General features: G+C 38.3%; 2 protein-coding genes across 2 annotated transcripts in view; one reads left to right on the top strand and one right to left on the bottom strand.

Annotated features, from left to right (window-relative positions):
- LOC117296501 (integrator complex subunit 7-like) overlaps window positions 1-14,852 on the top strand; it is a gene marked incomplete at its 5' end in the record, with an annotated part of 21,294 nt that extends 6,442 nt beyond the window's left edge. Inside the window, 15 exons of the mRNA XM_033779466.1 lie at window positions 378-609; window positions 1,281-1,516; window positions 1,981-2,077; window positions 3,739-3,911; window positions 4,431-4,565; window positions 5,570-5,617; window positions 5,832-5,987; window positions 6,944-7,138; window positions 8,324-8,427; window positions 9,431-9,499; window positions 10,208-10,370; window positions 10,893-10,991; window positions 11,717-11,825; window positions 12,594-12,682; window positions 13,682-14,852. Of these exons, the coding sequence (XP_033635357.1) occupies window positions 378-609; window positions 1,281-1,516; window positions 1,981-2,077; window positions 3,739-3,911; window positions 4,431-4,565; window positions 5,570-5,617; window positions 5,832-5,987; window positions 6,944-7,138; window positions 8,324-8,427; window positions 9,431-9,499; window positions 10,208-10,370; window positions 10,893-10,991; window positions 11,717-11,825; window positions 12,594-12,682; window positions 13,682-13,933 (2,157 nt within the window). The remainder of the gene's footprint in view (window positions 1-377; window positions 610-1,280; window positions 1,517-1,980; window positions 2,078-3,738; window positions 3,912-4,430; window positions 4,566-5,569; window positions 5,618-5,831; window positions 5,988-6,943; window positions 7,139-8,323; window positions 8,428-9,430; window positions 9,500-10,207; window positions 10,371-10,892; window positions 10,992-11,716; window positions 11,826-12,593; window positions 12,683-13,681) is intronic.
- On the bottom strand, window positions 14,852-21,889 carry LOC117292645 (nucleolar protein 12-like). Its single transcript, XM_033774776.1, has 5 exons — window positions 21,727-21,889; window positions 19,465-19,616; window positions 18,248-18,387; window positions 16,469-16,623; window positions 14,852-15,631 (listed from the first exon to the last, which is right to left on the bottom strand). The coding sequence occupies exons 1-5, from the start codon at window positions 21,807-21,809 to the stop codon at window positions 15,439-15,441; spliced, it is 723 nt and encodes a 240-aa protein (XP_033630667.1). The 5' UTR covers window positions 21,810-21,889; the 3' UTR covers window positions 14,852-15,438.

Below are 21,889 nucleotides of genomic sequence, written 5' to 3'. Positions count from 1 at the left end.
TATGGGAGCACCTGAAAACCTGACGTTGAGGGTGCTCAATTAACAAAAGAATTAGTTAAAGGAGGAAACTAAAGTTGATTAAACCCCCCAAAAAGGGGGGGGGGGGCATGTTTTATACCTGTCACATAAACAATTATTGTATCCATATGATCATTTCAGTAAATAAAATAAATAAAAGTAAATTTTTCATGAAAGGGTTAAAGAAGATTGTTTTAGTAGATGTTAAATTTTCATTTGGGATAAAGAAAAGTTGTTTTGGTTTTAAAAATCATAGGCATATTACTTGGGTGGGATTCGAACCTAGGACCTTTGCAACTTTAGAGCAGTGTCATACCAACTAGACCACTGAGAAGATTGATTTAATTTCCATTGAACAGGTGGGCCTACTCCTAAGCTACCTGAGCCATGACCCTCGCTGGTCTGTGCAGATGACCTGCATCAATGACCTTTGCCTCTTGGCCAGGAAGGCTCCCCACATGTGGACCAGTGACAACCTCGACATCTTGTGTAAGCAGTGTCGTGGGTGTGAGTCTCCTGAGCTTCTCGCTAAGAGACTCAAAATACTGAGTATTCTTTTTGTGACTCAAGCATTGATGCTTGAGGATCAAGGTAAGTTGAAGGACATTTGCGTAGAATGAACTTTGAAGACAAAATACAACATTTGTACGTCACGGGAGAACAAAAGTTGTTTCAAAATTGAATTTTTTTTTTACTAATCAAGTCAAACAAATCTCACTGCCATTTTGTTCATGTAATGTTTAGATTAAATGCATGTCTCCTGCATATCTAATATTTGTTAGAACCATAGACAAACACCTTTCTTTTTGTGTTCATTACTCACAAACAAGTATGATCATTTAAAAAGTCTGCTTCAAGTGCGTTGCGTAAAAAAAAGACGCTTGAACAACTGATAGGTCTAACGCTTGAATCACATCTTTGCCCTTATACTTTTGGGAAGATAGTACATTCTGCTCTACCTGGTGGATGAAACCCATAGCCCTCACCTTGATGTGAACGGTCTGGCCTTGTGAGGCATGGGCGATATCTCATCAAAAATCAAATCAATTTTAAAAAGTTATAAAAATACATATCCTGAAGGTACAATTTGTCTTTTAAGCAGGGTTCTTTTGCACTCTTTTCTGAAAACGCATTTGTGTTTTTCTTCTTGCTGCTTCTTGAACTTCTTCTAGCAGTAACTTGCAAACTACTTTTCAATCTTTAGGAAACAGGGTTGAAGTTTTTGTTAAAGCATTTATCTTGTCTGCTTTCTTCCTCTTTAGTGGAGCCCATAGCAGCCCTCTGCAGTGATCTCAGTCATCACTGGGATGTAAGCGTAGCAGCCACGGCCGTCCAGATAAGAACCCTACTAGCTAAATGGTATCACCTTAGTCTGGTACCTAAACGTGGCGGTAAAGAGTCACCCACACTGTCGTACTTACGGATAGTCTCTGCTGCACAGAATGTCATCATCCAGTGTTTGGCTGAAGAGACTCAGCCTGCTGTACAAGCTCTCAAGGTATTGTTGGTGTTTCCTTTTATGAATTGTCATTACTGAGTGGTCCGGTGCACAGGGTGTATATTTTATTTGATTTTTTATTGGTAACAAATAGCAGTTAATTGCCACCAACAGGTATGCATAAGAAATCAGAAAGAATTAGACAAATTCTAGTAAATAGTGTTTTTTAAATAAAAACAAACACCATCAAAAGTAAGTTTTAATATTACATGAAGAAAGTTTTGCTCTGTGCATGTCTCAAACTAGGCTATGTTAATGAATTATGAAATTACTCAAGCGTTTGTCAATACTCACCCTACTACCATAGATTGATGATGACCAGTCGGTTTTATAGATTCTTTTATTATTTAATAACAAGCATTTATTTTTCCTATATGCAAGACCAAAACAATCACCACAAGTTTTTTTATTTTGTTTTTCTTCTTTATGATTCTCTCTGACTGGTGATTTTGTGTTTCCATCAGATGATCCTTCATTGTGTTTGCAACATGAGTGATAAATGTCCTGATGCTCTCCAAGGATTAATCAAGACACTCATCATGGCACTGCAGTCAACTAAAGGTAACTAACAACATAGTCAAACAGAACCACTCTGGATTAAATCAATTCCTTTGAATCAGTAGGATTTGAAACTTCTCCTGGTGGAATTATAACTCAGAGAGGTTTGCGGTAACACCATGTGAAATCTCTTTTGAGTAGTTTTGGTTCTGAAAAGAACTGGTGATAAACACCTCAACGTTTTGATCAGTTTGCTGAAGACAATCAGAGCATGCTGATTGAAATGATGAGTCATTACCACCGGTTATCTTCAGAACCAACACTACTCGAAAGAGATTTCACATGGTGGAAACCACAAAAATTCTCTTTGCTCAGGCATAATCTTTAGAACCTACCTGGATCTTAGAATCTTGAACAAATACAGAATGAAAATAAGTTTGACTTCCTGTCATCATATTTCTTTTAATGACACTGGACATTAGTGGTAATTGTCAAAGACAAGTCTTCTCACTTGGTGTATCTCAACATATGCATAAAAAAGGTAACCTGTGAAAATTTGAACTCAATTGGTCGTCGAAGTTGCGAGATAATAATGGAAAGAAAATCCTTGTCAGATGCTTGATTTCGGGAACTTAAAATCTAATTCTGAGGTCTCAAAATCAAATTTGTGAAAAATTACTTCTTTCTAAAAAACTACGTTACTTCAGAGGGAGTCCTTTCTCACAATGTTTTATACTATCAACAGCTCTTCATTGCTTGTTACCAAGTAAGTTTTTATGCTAAAAATTATTGAGTAATTACTAATAGTGTCCAGTGCCTTTACGGTAAACTTGGATTACGGCATAAAATAGAGGGCATACACAATTGGCATACATAGACAACAATGGGGCTTACATTCTTGGTGTTCTATTCAGAGCTGTGTAATGGCAGAGTTGCAACAAAGAGGGACCTGTTCTCGTTGGTCGCGTTATTACTGGCTCTATCTTCAGTTCAAATGTAACACAACCCAATGTGCAGTCTAGTCTTGTCACCCTGTGTGCACACATGCATTTTTGGACAGATTAGCTTCTAATTTTAAGTTCTTCCAACTCTCTCAATACACAACTCTGTGTCGCTGTTTGAATCTTGTAACCAGCATTCTCAATGATCTATTCATGTCATACTGCCCTCTCTTGTCCCATATAGGTGAGAGCGGATTAGTTTTATGTCGCTGTTTGTGTATCTCAGAGTCAGCATAGACCCTTTCGCTAATACCATTGCGCAAGCGCAGACTGTTGAATGAGGTGCATTGTGGGATAGATATGGATCAAGTTTGGACACTAGGTAGACCACAATGCACCTAATTCCAAGCTTTATGCGCATACCCCAGTATTTGCAAAAAGGTCTATTCTCTGTGTTCTATTCATGTAATACTGCCCTCTCTGGCCCATATAGGTGATAGCGGATTAGTTTTATGTCGCTGTGTGTATCTCATAATCAGCAATCTCGGTGTTCTATTCCTGTAATACTGCCCTCTCTTGTCCATTATAGGTGAGAGTGGATTAGTTTAATGTCGCTGTCTGGTATCTCATAATCAGCGTTCTTGGTGTTCTATTCCTGTAATACTGCCCTCTCTTGTCCATTATAGGTGAGAGTGGATTAGTTTAATGTCGCTGTCTGGTATCTCATAATCAGCGTTCTTGGTGTTCTATTCCTGTAATACTGCCCTCTCATGTCCATTATAGGTGAGAGTGGATTAGTTTTATGTCGCTGTCTGGTATCTCTTGGTGAACTAAGATCTGAAGAGCTGTTTCGTGGCCGTCTACCATTATTACAACAGCTGTATACTGATGCTTTAAACCAAGAGGAGTCTTGTGCTGATGGGGGAGTGAGTGAGAAGATCAGACACAATAAGCTGGTAAGTGGTTGTTGTTGTTGTTGTGGTTGATGTTTTTGTTAATTTTTTGATATTGTTCTTCTTGTCGTTTTGGGAATTGTCTTTGAAAGAGTTAGTAAGAAGACCAAACACAATAACCTTGTGTTTGCTTGTGTTTGGACTTTTGGGGTGGGTTGATGTTGTTAATGTTGTTGTTATTGTTCTTCTTGTTGTTTTGTTGTTCTTGATGATGTAGTTATTGACTTTTGTTTTGTTGTTGCTACTGTTGTTTCTGCTGTTAGATCAGGGAGATCTTGTAAGGGTGTTGGTCGAAGTATTCATTATTTCTTTCCTCTTACCTTTAGATTGGTTTAGCTGTGTTGTTACTACTAGCTGATAGATCAGGGAGATCTTGTAAGAGTGTTGGTCGTAGTATTCATTATTTCTTTTCTCTTACCTTTAGATTGGTTTAGCTGTGTTGTTATTACTAGCTGATAGATCAGGGAGATCTTGTAAGAGTGTTGGTCGTAGTATTCATTATTTCTTCCCTATTACCTTTAGATTGGTTTAGCTGTGTTGTTATTACTAGCTGATAGATCAGGGAGATCTTGTAAGAGTGTTGGTCGTAGTATACATCAGCTCATAATGACTTCCCCGTGGCCTGCATACCTCATTGCACATCAAGCAACTAGACTGGTATGTAAACATAAATTTAAGTAACGATTTTACATCGCTAATTATTGGTTAAGATCCATACATCATGGTGTCAGTGTAAAAACGTGTGTATAAATGTTGTATCTCGGCAAGCACTTGTTTTTTTGTGTATTTCCAGGCTTTTTTAAGCGGGATACAACGCTTTGACAATTTTATCCAAATGAGAAGTTAATAACGAGAAGTCCCAGCTGATTTCCTACCTTCTGCCAAGGTAGTAATTAATAAGCAGGACAGTTCATTTTAGAACTAATTAGTCTACCTAATTCCAAAATCTACTCTACATCGGTAGAAAAGATAGCAAGACAAGGTTTTAAAGAACAAAATCTACTCGGGGAAAGTTGATGTATGGTGTTGCCACAAACGGAATATGCATTGATACCACACCATGCAATGCCTCAAAACCCACATAAAGGCAGTGGACACTATTGGTAATTGCTCAAAATAATTATTAGCGTAAAACCTTACTTGGTAGCGAGTAATGGGGAGAGGTTGATAGTATAAAACATTGTGAGAAACGGCTCCCTCTGAAGTGGCGTAGTTTTCGAGAAAGAAGTAATTTGCCACGAATTTGATTTCGAGACCTCAGATTAAGAATTTGAGGTCTCGAAATCAACCATCTGAAAGCACACAACTTCGTGTGACAAGGTGTTTTTTTTCTTTGATTATTATCTCGCAACTTCGACGACAAATTGAGCTCAAGTTTTCACAGGTTTGTTATTTTATGCATTTGTTGAGATACACCAAGTGAGAAGACTGGTCTTTGACAATTACCATTAGTGTCCAGGGTCTTTAATGCAACCCAAGATAAAAACTGCTTGTGACACACACACTGTGGTGTAAATGCATCCCAATAGTGGTGGAAAAACCTTGTATTTCGCAATTCACCGGTAGATTGGTCTACAGTAAGATTAAGTTGCTAATGCTCTGGATTTAGGTGTATTTGCTTTCTTCTAATTTCACATTCTTCAACTTTTTGCTCTTTCCAGAACTGTCATGAAACTGCAGCGGAAATCTTTGTCAAACTGGCAACACAGGTAAGTAGTGCAAACTTGTCATCTATTCAATTGTTAAGGTACTCTCTGCTAAAATGCAGGATTCATATTGCCTCTATCCACTTGATAATATTTTGGAAGTAAGTGGCTTAATCAATTTTATTCTAAGATGTGAACTATGTAGTTGCACAATGGAGATCTTGAGACGGTAGCAAATATAACTGAACAATTTCATATTTTCCTCTCTGTCTTTCAGGTTGCGTCTGAGCATTTCTACTACTGGCTCTGTGGTTTGGAGCAGTTCTGTCTCGGTGAGACGTGCCTTGCTGATATCACCAATGAGTCTAGTAATCTCATCCCATGTCTATCCAAAGCATTGCAACATTATGAGAAGGGTCTAGCAAACCTCAAGGTCGGTGGACAAACTCAAGGCTTGATCTGATGTCGTCAAATGTCATCATTTTCACAAAGAAACAATTTAATCAAAAAACACAGTTTTTTGCGAAAATGTGCTTTTACACATTTTGTATATTTTAGTTTCAGTTGGATGCAAATTCTCAAACCAAAGAAAAGCATTAGATTTTCAGCTGTTAGTTTTCACAAAAAGTCACTAATTTGATATTACCTTCTGGAGTACATAGCACTGGCACTGTGTACAGAAATAATCTGGATATAGATATTTCAGGATATTCACCATCTCTATTGGCAACTAGAACTTTTGCTTTGAGTTGCATTATACATTCCAATTTTCACTGATCAATCATGAAAGGAATTTGAAAAAACTCCTGCATGCCAACTGCTGTATTTATGCATAATGCGTAGTTGTGTGGTCTGAAAAAAAATTTGAAAATTTGCTTGTAAAGATGGCTGGCTTAACACTAAGTTTAACGTCAAGTGGGAACTGTCCATACTAATCAATTAGCCACATCTTAAAGGAACATTACATAATTGGTTTTTGCTAACAAAAGTTGCTGGCAGTGTAAGCACTTTATGTAATCCACCATATACATAAACTGACTAACCTGTAGAAGCTTGAGATCGATCAGCCATCTGGGTCACGAGAAAATAGTGAAAAACCGGTTACAAATTTTGCATTGCATCGATGCCAAAATAAAAATGAATAAAACGCTCACTGAGCGATAAACTCCGAACGCAAAGTTAGATTTTTTATTTCTCATCAAATATGACATTTCAGACTGAAATATTTCAAGGGATGTTTTTAACTATCATCATCATTAGACCGTTTAAGTTTTATGTAAATCTGTGATCTTCACGATTTTTTTTGTTTCTTACCAACTCTGTAATGTTCCTATAAACTGTGTACAGACAAGAATAACGCCACGTTTTTAAAATTGTTATTCTCACCAGGCCGCTTCCACCCCATCCCACCCCCTCCTCTTCCCATGTGACTACATGAGACTTCGTGCCGACATGCTACATTCCTGCCTGGTACTCCTGTCTTGCCTGGCAACCATCCGGACTTGTCCTCCACCGGCCATTGCTCCCGCTGTTGCCTTGACGCTAGGGCAAGAGCTGCTTAGATGTGGTCATATGGCAACGGAGGTATGTTTATCTTATATGCATTTGGTTTGTGGTAACACCATGTGTGTGTTTACTTGTCAGTGAGAATCAGCAAACCTTAGAGCACAGTTGTATTAGAGATTGTATGTTTTCTTTTTGTGTAAGCACCTTGATCAGTTTTCTGGAGAAGTGCGCATTATAAATCGATTTCATTATTATTATTATTTCATTTTATCACAGCATGCAAAAGAAAGATCTCATTTTCCTTTGTGCCGGTAACTCCTCGAGCCGGGCTACGTCCCGTAGCCTTAGATCTCAAGGGTCTTTCTCAGGATCCTCGCTGTCCCCAAAAGCGCTGCCTTCTGTAACAGATCTACCCTCACATTTGTCCCTATTTGTATCTAGATGTTTCCCCAGTGCTTTGGGAATGGTGCCAAGTGCTCCAACCACCACGGGGACTACTTTTACCTTTACCTGCCAAATCTTACGAAGTTCCCTGGCCAGGTCCTGGTACTTCTCGATCTTTTCCATCTCCTTCGAAGCTACCCTTATATCACCTGGCACAGCTATGTCAATGAGATGACACATCTTCTTCGTCTTATCTAATAGCACAACATCCGGACGCCTATGTTGTATAACATGATCGGTCTGAATGTTAAAGTCCCATAGGATCTTGACCTGGTCGTTCTCTACAACTTTCTCCGGAACATGGTCGTACCATTTCGCAAGCACTTTGACACCATACTTCTTACACAGATCCCAGTGAATCACCTTGGCCAGCTTGTCATGTCTTCCTTTGTACTCCGTCTGGGCCATCTTACTGCATTCGCTAACAATATGAAATACAGTCTCCTCTGCTTTATTGCACATTCTACACATAGGAGAGACGTTTGCTTTCTCTATCCTTGCCTTCATTACATTTGTCCTTAGAGACTGGTCTTGCGCTGCAGTAATCAAGCCCTCTGTTTCCTTCTTTAGTTCTCCACTCTTTAACCAATTCCATGACTTGCTGCTGGCCACTTCCTCAGTACACCTCAAGAACCGGCCATGAAGTGGTTTGTTCCTCCAATCTTGATGTCTTTCCTCCTTCCTTTCCCTCTTGTACTCCTTCGGCCCAACTTATTATTACTATTATTATTATTATTATTATTATTATTATTATTATTATTATTATTATTATTATTATTATTATTATTATTATTATTATTATTATTATTATCAATGTAGATGCAGCAATGCTCAGCACAGATCCAACAGCTCAGTACTCGATATGCTCAACTCTACCAGATGTCATTTGATGCTGATCCAGACTCACTCAGCAAGATCAAACTGTATCCTTACCAGCAACGGTCCTTGCTCTATGCATCAACTAATGATTTTTGTGATATTAGCTTCTAGTTATAGAGTGAAGTGGCAGAGCGGATAAGAGCACCGTCTCAAGTTCTGGTGGTAAAGTCATCGGGATGTGGGTTCGAATCCTGGTCGTGACACTTGTGTCCTTGAGCAAGACACTTAATAATCATAAGCTTCTCTCCACCCAGGGGGTAAAATGGGTACCTGTGAGGGCAGAGATGGTTTATGTGAATGATTAGTTTGGAGCACGGTAACTTGCTGCACCGGCTGTATACTCCCCAGGGAGCTGAGATGGTTTAAGGAATGAAATATATGGCCCAGTGACCAGGGGTAATGTCAGAAGCGCTTTGATACCCCCTTGGGGCTGTGATGAAGCGCTATATAAAAATTGATTATTATTATTATTATTATTATAAAAGCAGTTTGTGGTTCTTTTGATAAAAGCCTTTGTTCATCGGATCTTAGTGAATGGTGCTTCGGATACCAGTGTTTGATTTTTCAGAAATTCAGGGATGTGATTTCTTTGTTTTTAATTTAAAATATTTTGTTTACAATTAATAAGAATAAATTCATAAAAATATGAAAATACAACCATATTAAACAATATAGAACAGCCCGTTTGCAGAGTAAACAGTCTGAGAATAGGGTTTTTATTTTTAATTTTGTAATTTTTTTATAATCAAGCTCAAATTTTCACAGGTTTGTTATATAGTGTAACAGGGTCTTTAACCAACCACCTCGGGATTAACATGCCGGCGATCTACCAACTCGTACGCTATCTAGCCCTTAGGTTTGCAGTCTCCCTATTTTTTCAATATCTTAATAACCAAGGATCACAGCCAAGATTACAATACAATCTGGGAAGCTATCATTCTTTGGATAGTTTCTTCTTCAGCTTGCCGATAGTTCTTAAAGTGTGTCAATTTGTGTTCAAAGAAGAGTCAAAATATTATTTTCTATAACTGTTGAATAAACCTGAAGCATACAGCAACAGTGTTTGTTGCTGGGACATGTTATGGACTGCCTTATCCTCAACAATCCAGCATATAGGTAAATACTGATTTCATTTCACAATCAGTTTTCGATTTTTTTTGGTTTTCAAACATTGTTTGTCTACAAAGTTTGAGTTCTTTTAGGTGTCTTAAATGTTTTCACACTTTTGTAGTAATAGTGCAGGTGATTTTTATGTGACTATATACATGGGAATTTGAAAGCAGAAAATTTGACGTAAGCAAAATAGAATTGTATAAACAAACAGCAAGATTTTAGACAGCAAGTGGTCTCACAATAAAAAAAATTACTATAATAATAATTCACCGTCAAATTTAAGCTCTATGCACTCGATGCCCATAAAGTTAAAACGAACTAACAACCGCCACCTAAACAAATCTTCAAAGGCCATTAGAAATATACTGAAAAAATAAAAAACTTCCAAGAGAGCAAAGGATTTGTATTGTTGCATAACTCTTTTGCTAACTGGTTAACCACAAGCAAGAAAGCATGCCTTTCGCCTTACTTTGTGGTTTGCAGTAAATAATGAAAAAGAAAGTGTGCTAAGAGAAGCTCAATATTAAAAGCAAAACATTTTCCGTAACTTGAATATGGCCCCATGGTGGGATGGGGAAAATGTAAATTCAAGTAGGCTGTTCAAACTTTCAGTCTAACAACAGCCTGGCACACTTGACTGCGAGGCTGTGACATGTCACATAAGTGATGGAAAGCAGTTTTAAAGGTTGGTTCATTTTTTCACGTCCATAGTGGATCCAGACAGTGGAATTTGATCGGTGGCTGTGACGCTGTGGAAGGATCTTCAGGGAGTAATATGCAGCAAGCTAAGAGGCAACAACAGACTTCTGATGCTATCCTAAGAACCTTACAGAGTGTCCTCACCCAGACTGATGGACAATCAATCTCACATCTGGTAGGGCAAAATTTTCAATCTGTCTGACTATCTATTTAGCTGTGTCACTCCACTGCAGTAAGAAATACTCTTACTTGCATTCCTTTCTGCGTTCTACACCTACATGTAATGCTCATTTATTCCTTGATTGTCCTTACATTTTGTTGAACCGCTTGCCCTTGGTAGACTAAATTTGATTTAGAGCTCACCACTAAATTTGGTCCAGCTACAACATTGCACAGACCCCAAAACTGCTGGAAGATTAATTAAAAGAATAATTCAAATGGAGCAATTGTCGCAGAAAAAGCTTTGGCCAGTGTCCCCTGATGATGACTAGAGCAGACTAGTTGAAAAGTTGAGAATAGACTTAAGCCATGTTTATACTTCCTGCGAAAACTTCACAGCTCCGTCACAGCTCCGTTTTAGCCGCAAATGTTTCAGATTAGTTGAGCACAACTAAAATTGTGAAATTGTGACATCAAAGTTTGCAAGACTGTCTTTGGTCTTTCTCGTGTGTTAACTGGTTGTGTTTTCTCATTGTAGCACGTTGACTGCTTGGTGTCGGCCTGTTCTGGCATGATGAAACTTCCTTTTGGTTTCCCACGTTACTTCTTCCAGGCTTTACAGTCCACCAGCATCAAGGTAAGAGGGCAGACATTCTTGCTCAACTCATTGGTCACACGTCATTGTCCACTGCAAGCCACATCCACTTCACACAAACCGGCTCCCACTGATTACCAGAAGTCCATAGGAATTAATTATGAGTTAGTTTTTTTGTATGAGGATTTATGTATACACACAAATATAGTTCTGAGTTGACTTACACCGGTTTTGAAAAACTAAAGGTCCTTTTAGAATATGCCGTATTCTTGACCGCGTGAGAGTGCTCTCAGTAGTCTTTTTATCACTTCCGGGAGATTACGCGATTTGTCCTGCACAGTTTTAATCAGCTTTGATGTTTTTGTTGCGCCATAGTTTGAAGTTGCTTTCGAGGTGGATTATAACGGCTCCTTTAAAGGTCTTATTGTCCGTGATGGATATGATGTCTGTGGTGGTAATGTGTTCCAGTATTTAATAACTGTTTTGGGTAGGAATGAGTTAACCCCGGGAACTGATACAAATATGTTTGAGAACACCCTCACTCAGTCAAAAATACAGTGCATTGTGAGTTTTAGAAATGGCTTTGAGAAAGAAATTTTTGGTTTGATGGGTAACATTACGTACAAACAAATGTACGACAGCTGTGGGGCCAGAAGGATCCCAAACATTGCATGTATAGCAGATGAACATGCCTAAAGTGAAGAATTTACCAATATGCTATTTTTTTACCCCAACCATCTGAGATGTTTGAGTTGTTGTCTTTTCAGCTGGCCATATCACCAACTCCACGCAATGCAGGAGAGCCAATACCATTGGGTACGGACACACAGCTTGCTATGAAAGTGGAAGGTGTCATACAACATGGAAGCAAACCAGGTAAGACTGCTCAAGTTAAACTATTCTGAAAATTGTTTAACATTTGCCTAGTCAGTTTCCCTTGTGGTTTTATACTCGAACAGGAGATCATAACGTTCTTTTGGTTTTTACCCTTATATTATTATACTACTACTACTACTCGGGCATCATATTCTTCCTACTTTAGTCTGATTTCTGAAACTTTGCCTGTGTTAAAAATCTGAAAAATTGTGATTAAATAGCCTGAAAAGTCAGTGTTGTTGACTCGAGTTGGTGACTTGGACTCGCCAATTTTGTTGACTTGCAACTTGACTTGGGAAAAAAAATGACTGGTGACGTGACTTGACTTACTTCTTTTTTCCCTATTTTATTAAACTCATGCCTTTTATTTTTCATTATTGATTAACACATAGAAAGTGGTTCCCTATGGATGCAAAAAATTATGAATGTTCCTCGAAAAAAAAAAATTGTTGTCTGTATACAAGAAGGGGGAGCGGAACATTATGTGATTTGACTTGCAAAAAATTGTCTTGTGACTTGACTTGTGAAAATATGATTTATGACTTTAATTGACTTGAGCAAAAATGACTTGGTTACAACACTGTCCTTATACTCAATGAAATGTTCCTACTGTTTCCAAAGAACCACTGTGATAAACACTATGTATACTTGGTGAATTCTCAGTCCAGCTGGCATCATTCAAACCATCTGGATTTGGATTTGGATGTGATCTAAATGACCAGACAGCAGGAGATTCAATATAAACCATTCCTATTTTCTGATTTGCAGGACTTTTCCGCAAGGTGTGTAAAGTGAAGCTAGCTGTAACGTCCACCTGTGCTGCTGCTAAACCAAGCACATCTAGTAAACCAAATGAGGTTAGTACTTTGTTTGTATTAATTTCAATGCTGCTATAAATCACAGGATGATACAAAATGTTTTACAGTCAATGGACCCTTCCCATTAAATGGTTGATTCGTCAGACCATTAAAGGTAGTAGTCACTATTGGTAATTACTCAAAATAATTATTAGCATAAAACCTTACTTGGTAATGAGTAATGGGGAGAGGTTGATGGTATAAAGTATTGTGAGAAACGGCTCCCTCTGGAGTGATGTAGTTTTCGAGAAAGAATTAATTTTCCACAAATTTGATTTCAAGACCTCAGATTTAGAGTTTGAGGTCTCAAAATCAGTATCTGAAAGCGCACAACTTTGGTGACAAGGGTGTTTTTTCTTTCACTATTATCTCGCAACTTCTACAATCAGTTGAGCTCAAATTTTCACAGGTTTGTTATTTTATGCATATGTTGAGAAGTGAGAAGACTGGTCTTTGACAATTGCCAATAGTGTCCAGTGTCTTTAACTAATTTTGCAGAAACAGTTTTCAAAAGAATAAAAGCAGTTCTGAAATTGCCGACTGAGTTTTGTTGAGGTCAAGCCCCCAGTATAATTAATTGTTTATTTGTTTATATGTTGATGGCTAAACATGTTTGTTTTCACCCTATTTAGTCTTTGGGTTTCCTATTATGAATCCCACACCCCAAGTAGCTATATATGAGTCTGGTTCAATTTATTTACATTTTGATTTTCATTTTGTTTTTAATCTCAATATAATTCAGCATTCCAGCTTTTTATAACTTGTATGTAACAATGTATTTGTCTTTCTTCTCTGTGATTACTTTTACATTGCTAGTTAAATTTTGTCATGGTACTTTTGGATTACTTCTAACATCTGACTAGCCTAGGTTTTTGTTATTGATTGTCTTTGTTGTACTTGATGTTTGGTTTTGTAAGTTTGTAAATTTTAGATTAATTTTTGATACTACCGACCATGTTTAGTGTTTTTAAAACCCAATTAAATTTAATAATTGCCCAGGGTGACAATGGTACCACTGAGGGGACGTGGACAGTTGAGCCTCGCCACGACTACTTCAGTGTCCAGATCCTGCTCTCCCTAGCCGTGGTCGGTACCCACACAGTCAACGTAGAAGCTAGCGTTGTGGACGAGGACGGAAACTGCTGGCAGACTGGTCCCAAGCTTAGCTTGCTTGTTAAGACGTACGAGGAACTGACGGTTCAGCAGCGCCAGCAACAGGCCAATCAGCAGGCAAACAGCTCCAGGTCATGAACAAATGCGTGGTGTGAAAATGAAATTGTAAATAGTTAAGGACTCAAACTTTTGTTGAGGAAGAAAAACAAGTTACCGGTAATTTGTATTGGAATTCTGTTCAAGGAATGAATAGGAATAAGCCATTAGTGAGTTGGAGGTTACGCTTAAATTTGAATTCCTCAGACTCCATCCTCCTCAACACTGTTCTAAACGCACTTGTGGATACCAATCTGTTTCACATGCTGGACCATCTCTTTTGAATGCTCTTCCACTGAACCTCAGACTAGTAGTCACTCTCTTCAGCTTCAAAACTTACTGCCAGTAGTAGAGTTCTTTTTCTATGCGACAGGATTGTCTTTTCGACAGAAATGACGCACTACAAATGTCCATATTATAACTTGGGGCACGTTTTGACCAATAAAAACAATCTTTAGTGGGCGTGTTCATGTCTTGATTTAAAGACAACAAAGACAACAGGCTTTAAATGCAAGGCCATGGTCCAATTTCATAAAGCTGCTTTAAGCAGCAAATCATTGCTTAACAATTTAAAGCAGGATACCATTCACAAATTGTACATGTTACATGGTTGTTCGGCGGTTAACCTTATTCTGCTAAGCAAAACTTTATTATGCTTAGCTCTGTGAAAATCCACCATGGTTTGCAAATACGTTGTAAGATGGTCGAATCAAAACACACAACCAGCCCTATTTGTGATCAATGTACATAAAGAAAGGTTGTTGTCTCCTGCTCTACCGACAAACATTCATTAATGTGCTACTAGTGGTTTTGCAAACTACACATTCCATTTCTAATCATGAACAACAGGCAATGACAGAAATGCCAAGGGGATATTTTCTTGTAGACTCTGAATATAAAGGGAAGGAAACTGGTTTTTGTAGAACTTAATAAAACGAATAAGGAATGCCAATAAAATGTATTCATATTGTGTGTCTGTTTTATTTCCACTTTGTATACATGCAAGGTTTTTGCTACTTCCAGCTCTAAAGCTGGAATACATGTGTGTAATTTTACCCCAAAACACTCATTATATCGAAGAATATTTTTTCTCAGGATAAAAACTGATAATTCTTACTTTTTTCAGTTAACGGCAACTTTGACAACTGTGTAAGGGTGTGATATATTTGTATTTAAAAACCATTGATTTCTGTGCTGTGTAGTCATCATCATATGTCTTAACATGGCTGATGGGATTCGAACCCCCATCCTTTAACATTGTAGTGCAAATTCAAACCCACAACCTTTACCATTTTACTCAGCAGAAGTCTTACCACTAGACCATTGAGATTGCCCAGATAGCTAGAGGGAGTTTGAATCCTAAATCTTAGCCAGCGGGTACCGTAACTAAGATTACATTTGGTTTCTGAAATGAAGATACTATCTTAACGTGGGAAACATTGGGAAAGGTAAATTCTTGTGGATGTTTGTGGTCATGTGGATATTTTGCTACTAGCTGCTTTCTGCCACTGGACTCCAAAAGCTATATTTCTACAAGAAATAAAATGCTAAAAATTTCTTTTTCGCCCTCTCCCACTCCCTCTCCCACCTCCTTTCTTACCCCCTTTCCCACCACGCCCCCCAAGATGCCCCCGAGGCCCCTTGACCACTTTCTTGCTGACGCCATTTTGTTTTACAAAGCTCCCTTTTCGACCTGATTTCCCTTTGACGAGTTTACTCTTCAACTTTTGTAGATTGACACTGCAGAAAGAAAAAAAGGGAGTAAGACGTAAAATTCAATGGTCAGGCACCTGTGCTTTTCAAAAAAATGAAGATTGGAATGAGGCAATAAAAAGTGCAAACATTTTTCCATGTATCTCTGCAATGGTGTTGATAAGACTTGAAATTCAGTGCAGTGCAAATTGTTATATAGACCATCCTAATTGAAGTAACATTTGCCAGAGAATTGACCAGCCATTTTCATGGGTTGTACATTCACATGATTTCATATAATTGCAGGCTGGCATAGTGCATCTGTCATTCCGAACCACGGTGGATGTTATTGAATGGCCAGACAGTAGGAGGGTTGACTGAGTGTTGTGTAGATGCATTGACCACATGATGTCATCTTGCATAGTGCATCTATCATTCAAAATCACGGTGGATGATATTGAATGGTCAGACAGTAGGAGGGTTGACTGTGCGTTGTGTAGATGCATCGACCACATGAGATCATCTTACATTCAAAACCACAGTGGATAATATTGAATGGTCAGTCAGGTTGGCTCAGTGGTTTCTGTCCCCGCCTTTCACCTCTGTGGACCTCGGTTTGATACCCAGACTGCAGCCTTAATGTGGAATGGGTTTATCAGTCCCTACCCGACTGCAGGGGTTATTGCTGATAGGGGTTTCCTCCCACGTGTCTAAAACTGAAATTCATTCATTAAACATTGTTCTCTCTACAAAAATTATGTATTTTGTTTCCATTTGGATGCTCTGCTGACTATAACAATGTATATATCTCAAGATTCGGAATCAGAGTGGTCGGACAGTAGGAGGGTTGACTGTGTACTGTGTAGAGAAATACACATTATCTACCTTTTCTTCTTAGGGTGACTGTTCTTGTCTCCACCTGGAGCATCTTGTACTGCATCTTCTTCTTCATCACTACTGTCGTCGTCATATCGTGCCAATCCCTTTAGTCTTGATTGTACACCATCATCATCATCGTCATCATCGTCATCATACTCAACCTACAAATAAAAATAACTTCACTTAATAGTAATAATTGTGGTTTAGCACACATGTCCGTCACTCAATGACGCTCCTGGCGCTGTCACATACATATGTCCTGCAAGATGTGGGACTACGTTTTTTATTTATGAGACATAATCTTTAGATAGCACCATGTAATTTTTTACAAGGTGCTGTGGCGCAATTTGCTGCCGATCGGACCAGGAACACCGGGGCGAACCCCCTCTCTTTTTGATAAGTGCAATGGGTTCTTTAACATGCGTTACATAACACATGGGACCAACGGCTTAACGTTCCTTCCGAAAGACGAAGCAATGGTGAAGTGTCTTGCTTAAGGACACAAGTGTCATGGCTAGGGATTTGAACCCACACTCACTTATAAACTCTTCGTCTACAACTGGGTGAAGAGGGGCAGTTATAGTCAAGTATCTTGCTCAAGTGCATGATAGTCTACCAAGCCAGATTTCTAACGTATATTGATGTAACCTACACCTTCCAAACTACGGTTTGTTCTGAAAGACTGTTCATACAAACCCTTGCTCCATCCAAGGCATTTTTGCCTACAGGTGCCCATAATGGGTGGGTTTTGGCGGTCGTAGCCAATAACTGTTTAGGTTGAATTGGCCATTGGCAAATGACCGCAAAAATTCACCACAATATCCTCCTCTCCGATGTCACTCCACACAGACATGTTTGAACTTGGATAAGATTGGAATGCCCAATTATTTCATTGGATAAAGACATGCTCTGGTCTTACAAACAAAATGACTTCATTGAATAGACTTAAATGCCATGACGCAATTCATACCTACAAGACTGATACTGCACTCCAAGTATACCTATCATGGTATACAAGGTGAAAGGTACACCTGGCAGTAAACCAGCTCTATTTAAGACTGATACTACACTCCAAGTATACCTATCATGGTATACAAGGTGAAAGGTACACGTGGCAGTAAACCAGCTCTATTTAAGGCTGATACTGCACTCCAAGTATACCTATCATGGTATACAAGGTGAAAGGTACACCTGGCAGTAAACCAGCTCTATTTAAGACTGATACTACACTCCAAGTATACCTATCATGGTATACAAGGTGAAAGGTACACGTGGCAGTAAACCAGCTCTAATTAAGACTGATACTACACTCCAAGTATACCTATCATGGTATACAAGGTGAAAGGTACACGTGGCAGTAAACCAGCTCTATTTAAGGCAGATACTACACTCCAAGTATACCTATCATGGTATACAAGGTGAAAGGTACACCTGGCAGTAAACCAGCTCTATTTAAGGCAGATGCTACACTCCAAGTATACCTATCATGGTATACAAGGTGAAAGGTACACGTGGCAGTAAACCAGCTCTAATTAAGGCAGGTACCCAACATTATTCATAGACCTCAAGGTGTGATGTCAGATGTACAGGCCAACCTTCAGTAGCTCGCCTAGTCTTCAACCTGAAGCCGATTTCACAAAACTTTATGCAACTATGTCCACTTGCGCAACGTTCATGGTGCCCATAAACGTTGCACAAGTGGACTAACTGAACGTTGCACAAGTGGACTAACGCAGCTGCGTAAAGTTGAATGAAATCGGCTGCAGGCATTGGAGGATATCTCACCTGGTTTTCTCCAATGCCTCCATGTGCAGCATGAAGATCCATCTGTTCGACTGTCACACCACCGACTGATTCAACAGTGACTGTGTGTTCAGGATGGTCGTAGACTATGGGCTCCTTGTCCTCCTCCACAACCTTCTCATCTAATGTTGGTTAAAAGAACATTACAGAATTGCTATAAGGAAACACATTGTGAAGATCACATAGTTACATAAAATTTAGCAGAAAACAACCCTTGAAATATTTCTGTCTGAAATGTCATATTTGAAAGAATGGCGGCCATCTTTAAAATACAAAATTAAAATTAAATAGCCCCTCCTCCTTCCTTTATTTGAGAAATCCGGATGCTATACATGTTTCTTTCTTTACTCGGTCTAACCCTTGTTTACAAAAAATGTGACATTGTACACTCCACAGCCTGTTGGGCAGGCAACATATTACCCTTACAATTTTACATTTTCTGTCATAATTTACACAGAAATGCAAGGGTTATGAAAATAATAGCTGAACAAATATTGAGATGTATCATCTTTCTTTGTATCAAAAATTGCAATCTAAATAAAATATAAGATTTGATGTGTACATCATCTTATCATCTGCAGATAGTGGTAGAAAAGTAGAGACTGAAAAGAAATTACTCAGATTCAATAACTTCCCTTAAAGGATTTGGGTACTTTTTCAAAATGTCCACAGATTTACATTAAACTTACAGGGTTTGAGACTAATGATAGTGGAAAGCTTCCCTTCAAATATTACTAACTGAGGTTCTGTAGTTTTTGAGAAATGGGTAAAACAAGTCATAAAATAATTTTCTTTCGAAGTGAGACGAAAATTATTTTAGCATGTAAAATCCCCTTGACCAGTTATGGTATTATACGATTTTACATGTTTTACATGCTAAAACCGAGGCGAAAATTGTTGTTTTGCTCATTTCTCAAAAACTACAGCACCTACCTCAGCAAGTTAAATTTCAAGGGAAGCTTTCTACTATCATAATCTTCAAACTGTGTAACGTTAATGTAAATCTGTGGACATTGTGTTAGGAAAGCAGCAATGTGATAAAAAGACAAAGTTTCAACATTCTGAAGCATGTATTGTATTCAACTTTCCATTCCTATAAAGACCGACTTATTCATTTTGTTTTTTTACCCATACACTGATGTATGTTAGCACTGTATACTCTGTACTTTCCCCATAAAAGACAGACTTGTTCTACTTACCAGGGAAATTTAGGTCTTTCCATGATGCTAGCTTGGCTTTTCTATTTTCCTGTCTGACTCTCTGTTTCTCTTCTTTATATTTCAGCTCCTGTTGCTCAAGAGCGACTCTTTTCCGTTCCTTCTTCCGCTTTTGAAATCCTGTTAAAAATTCTCTGAAGAGCAGAAAAGTGAAAACAACTTGATGAGGAGATAGATTAACAAAGATATGAGACTAGATTACACTTCGACTGGATGCATGTAAAATACCTCAGGAAATAGTTATGTTATTTTAAAGTAAGCAGCAATAGCCAGTTTGGTGTATTTTGATTGGTTGAGATCTTGTATTTTTTGTGCTGTTCAAAATTGGAAATTGAAGTTCCCACCAATGGATACTTATTGGGTCAGTTTTGAATGCTTTAAAACACACTAGTTACAATAATTGTAACCTTCCATCCTCCTTGAGTCACAGACTGGGGGTTATGAGACTAGTTGCAAAAAACGTAACCCTCCTCCCGACGGCCGCCAGACCGGGCGGCCGTCAGGAGGAGGGTTATGTTATCGCAACTATTATGAGACAAGCCATGAACAAACGAAACATAATGCCATTGAATCTTTGCACTCAGCAGGAATACTGGACACTTCGGCACCTCGCAAACTCGGCACCTTGAAAACCTGGCACCCACAGGTGCCGGCTTTGCAAGGAGCCGAAGTGACCGGTACCCCTCAGCAGCCACTGTTCATGCAATTTCAACAATTGTTGTCAGCAGCAGGTCACTCAGATTCGTGACCAGGCAGGGGTGCGTTCCACTCCACAAGTGTTGCCAACGTTTGCGCAAGTTCACCATCAATTTCCAGTGTGGTATGAGTTGTGCGCCACCACCGTTGGCGATATTGGCAACCTTACGCGAACATACTTCCGAGATGTTGGCGAGTGGTTTTTAAAATGGTGGACAAGAACACGGTATTATTTTTTGTGACTACTCACACTGTCAGTGTCACACATATTTTCGGTGCATGATGATAGACAAAAAGAAGAGGCAAACACTATCGTGCACTTAACCCAGGTTGGACTCACAGTCACAACCTTCACATTCACAAGCACAACAAACATTGTCAAGCAACAAGATGCACAGTGCAAGCAATCCCCAAAATGGAGACTCAAAATGTATCCTCCTCTTACCAGTTTACACAGTATTATGCCTTTTTCTTTGAATTGTGAAAAAAATAATGATGCCATATATCAACCGATGCCCTAATTATCTTCATTTGCTAATATGAAGTATGCAAACATATATCAAAACTTGATGGACATTGAAATGTTCACAACACACACCGATCTTCGATGACTTCAACTGGCCCCACTCTATAGCCAGCAGTTGTCTTCATTTAATTCAAAATATTTTTTATTAAATTTTAAAAATTACCATGGTAACTTGCAAAAAATAAAAATAATAATAATAATAATAATAACAATAATAATAAAAAGTGTGAATAATTACTGGCTTTCAAATCTGATTTTTATTTATTTTTTTCTTATTTTTATTATATTTTTTCTTAATATTTATAATAAAGCGTATAAATAAATAGTGATAATTGAATCAACAAGCTGATGTTTTAATTTTAATATTAATAATAAATAATATTGATATGAAAATGAGGGTTAAAAAATAAAAATCTCCAAAGATATTAGAAAATGATATACAACTTATAAGGCACATGGCTTATTTTAAGCCTCTGTATTTTGAATCCAGAATGCTCAGCAAAATATTCAGTCACATGATTTGATCATCATGAATTGTGAATTGAAATAGTATTTGATGAAACTTTTTCGGTGGGCAAATATTTTTTATATGGCCTCAACATTATGACATATTTTTGTACCTTGCCTAAAATACCAACCCTTTTTTAATGTTTGCATAATTTACAAGTGCAAATAACCAGTGGAGCCTTACGTGTTTCTATTAAAGCTTTGGTCAAGACTCAAGGGAATGGAGACTATTTGCTTGGCAAATAAAACCACACAATTACTTCTACTTCTACTTCGATACTTAGTCCTTCAGTCAGGATATAAACGCCAATTATATAGGGACTGTGTACATCGCGCACAGAGAGGTAAAAGATTTGCCACGATTTTAGGGACGCCTCGAAAACAGGACCTCCTCCTACGATATGTTTTGAAAGTGTAACTCCATGCACACTACTATTACTAACTAAACAGAGATATATAGAGAGAGTCGATCAACAGAGCTACAAACGTCAAAGGTTGCCGATCGTGAGTCCTACCTTCGATTTTCGTCGTCGAAAATCAGGTGAAACTTTGTCTTCTTATTCTTTGGATTCTTCTGCCTGAACTTGTTGGATGACATTATTCTGGGATTTCAATAAATTTACTTGTTTGGTGTTCACAATTTACAACAACATTTCTTCCATCACTCCATGTGGTGAA

This window comes from Asterias rubens, chromosome 1, assembly GCF_902459465.1.
Source record: "Asterias rubens chromosome 1, eAstRub1.3, whole genome shotgun sequence".
NCBI classification, from domain to species: Eukaryota; Metazoa; Echinodermata; class Asteroidea; order Forcipulatida; family Asteriidae; genus Asterias; species Asterias rubens.
This window is presented reverse-complemented; position numbering and strand designations above follow the sequence as displayed.

What these genes read in the sequence shown, in the direction of transcription:
- LOC117292645 (XM_033774776.1), bottom strand. Translation starts at nt 21,809, where the DNA reads ATGTCATCCAACAAGTTCAGGCAGAAGAATCCAAAGAATAAGAAGACA. An exon ending in TTCGACGACGAAAATCGAAG is followed by an intron (nt 19,617 to 21,726) that starts GTAGGACTCACG and finishes TCTGCTCTTCAG; the next exon opens with AGAATTTTTAACAGGATTTC. An exon ending in GAGGCATTGGAGAAAACCAG is followed by an intron (nt 16,624 to 18,247) that starts GTGAGATATCCT and finishes TTTTATTTGTAG; the next exon opens with GTTGAGTATGATGACGATGA.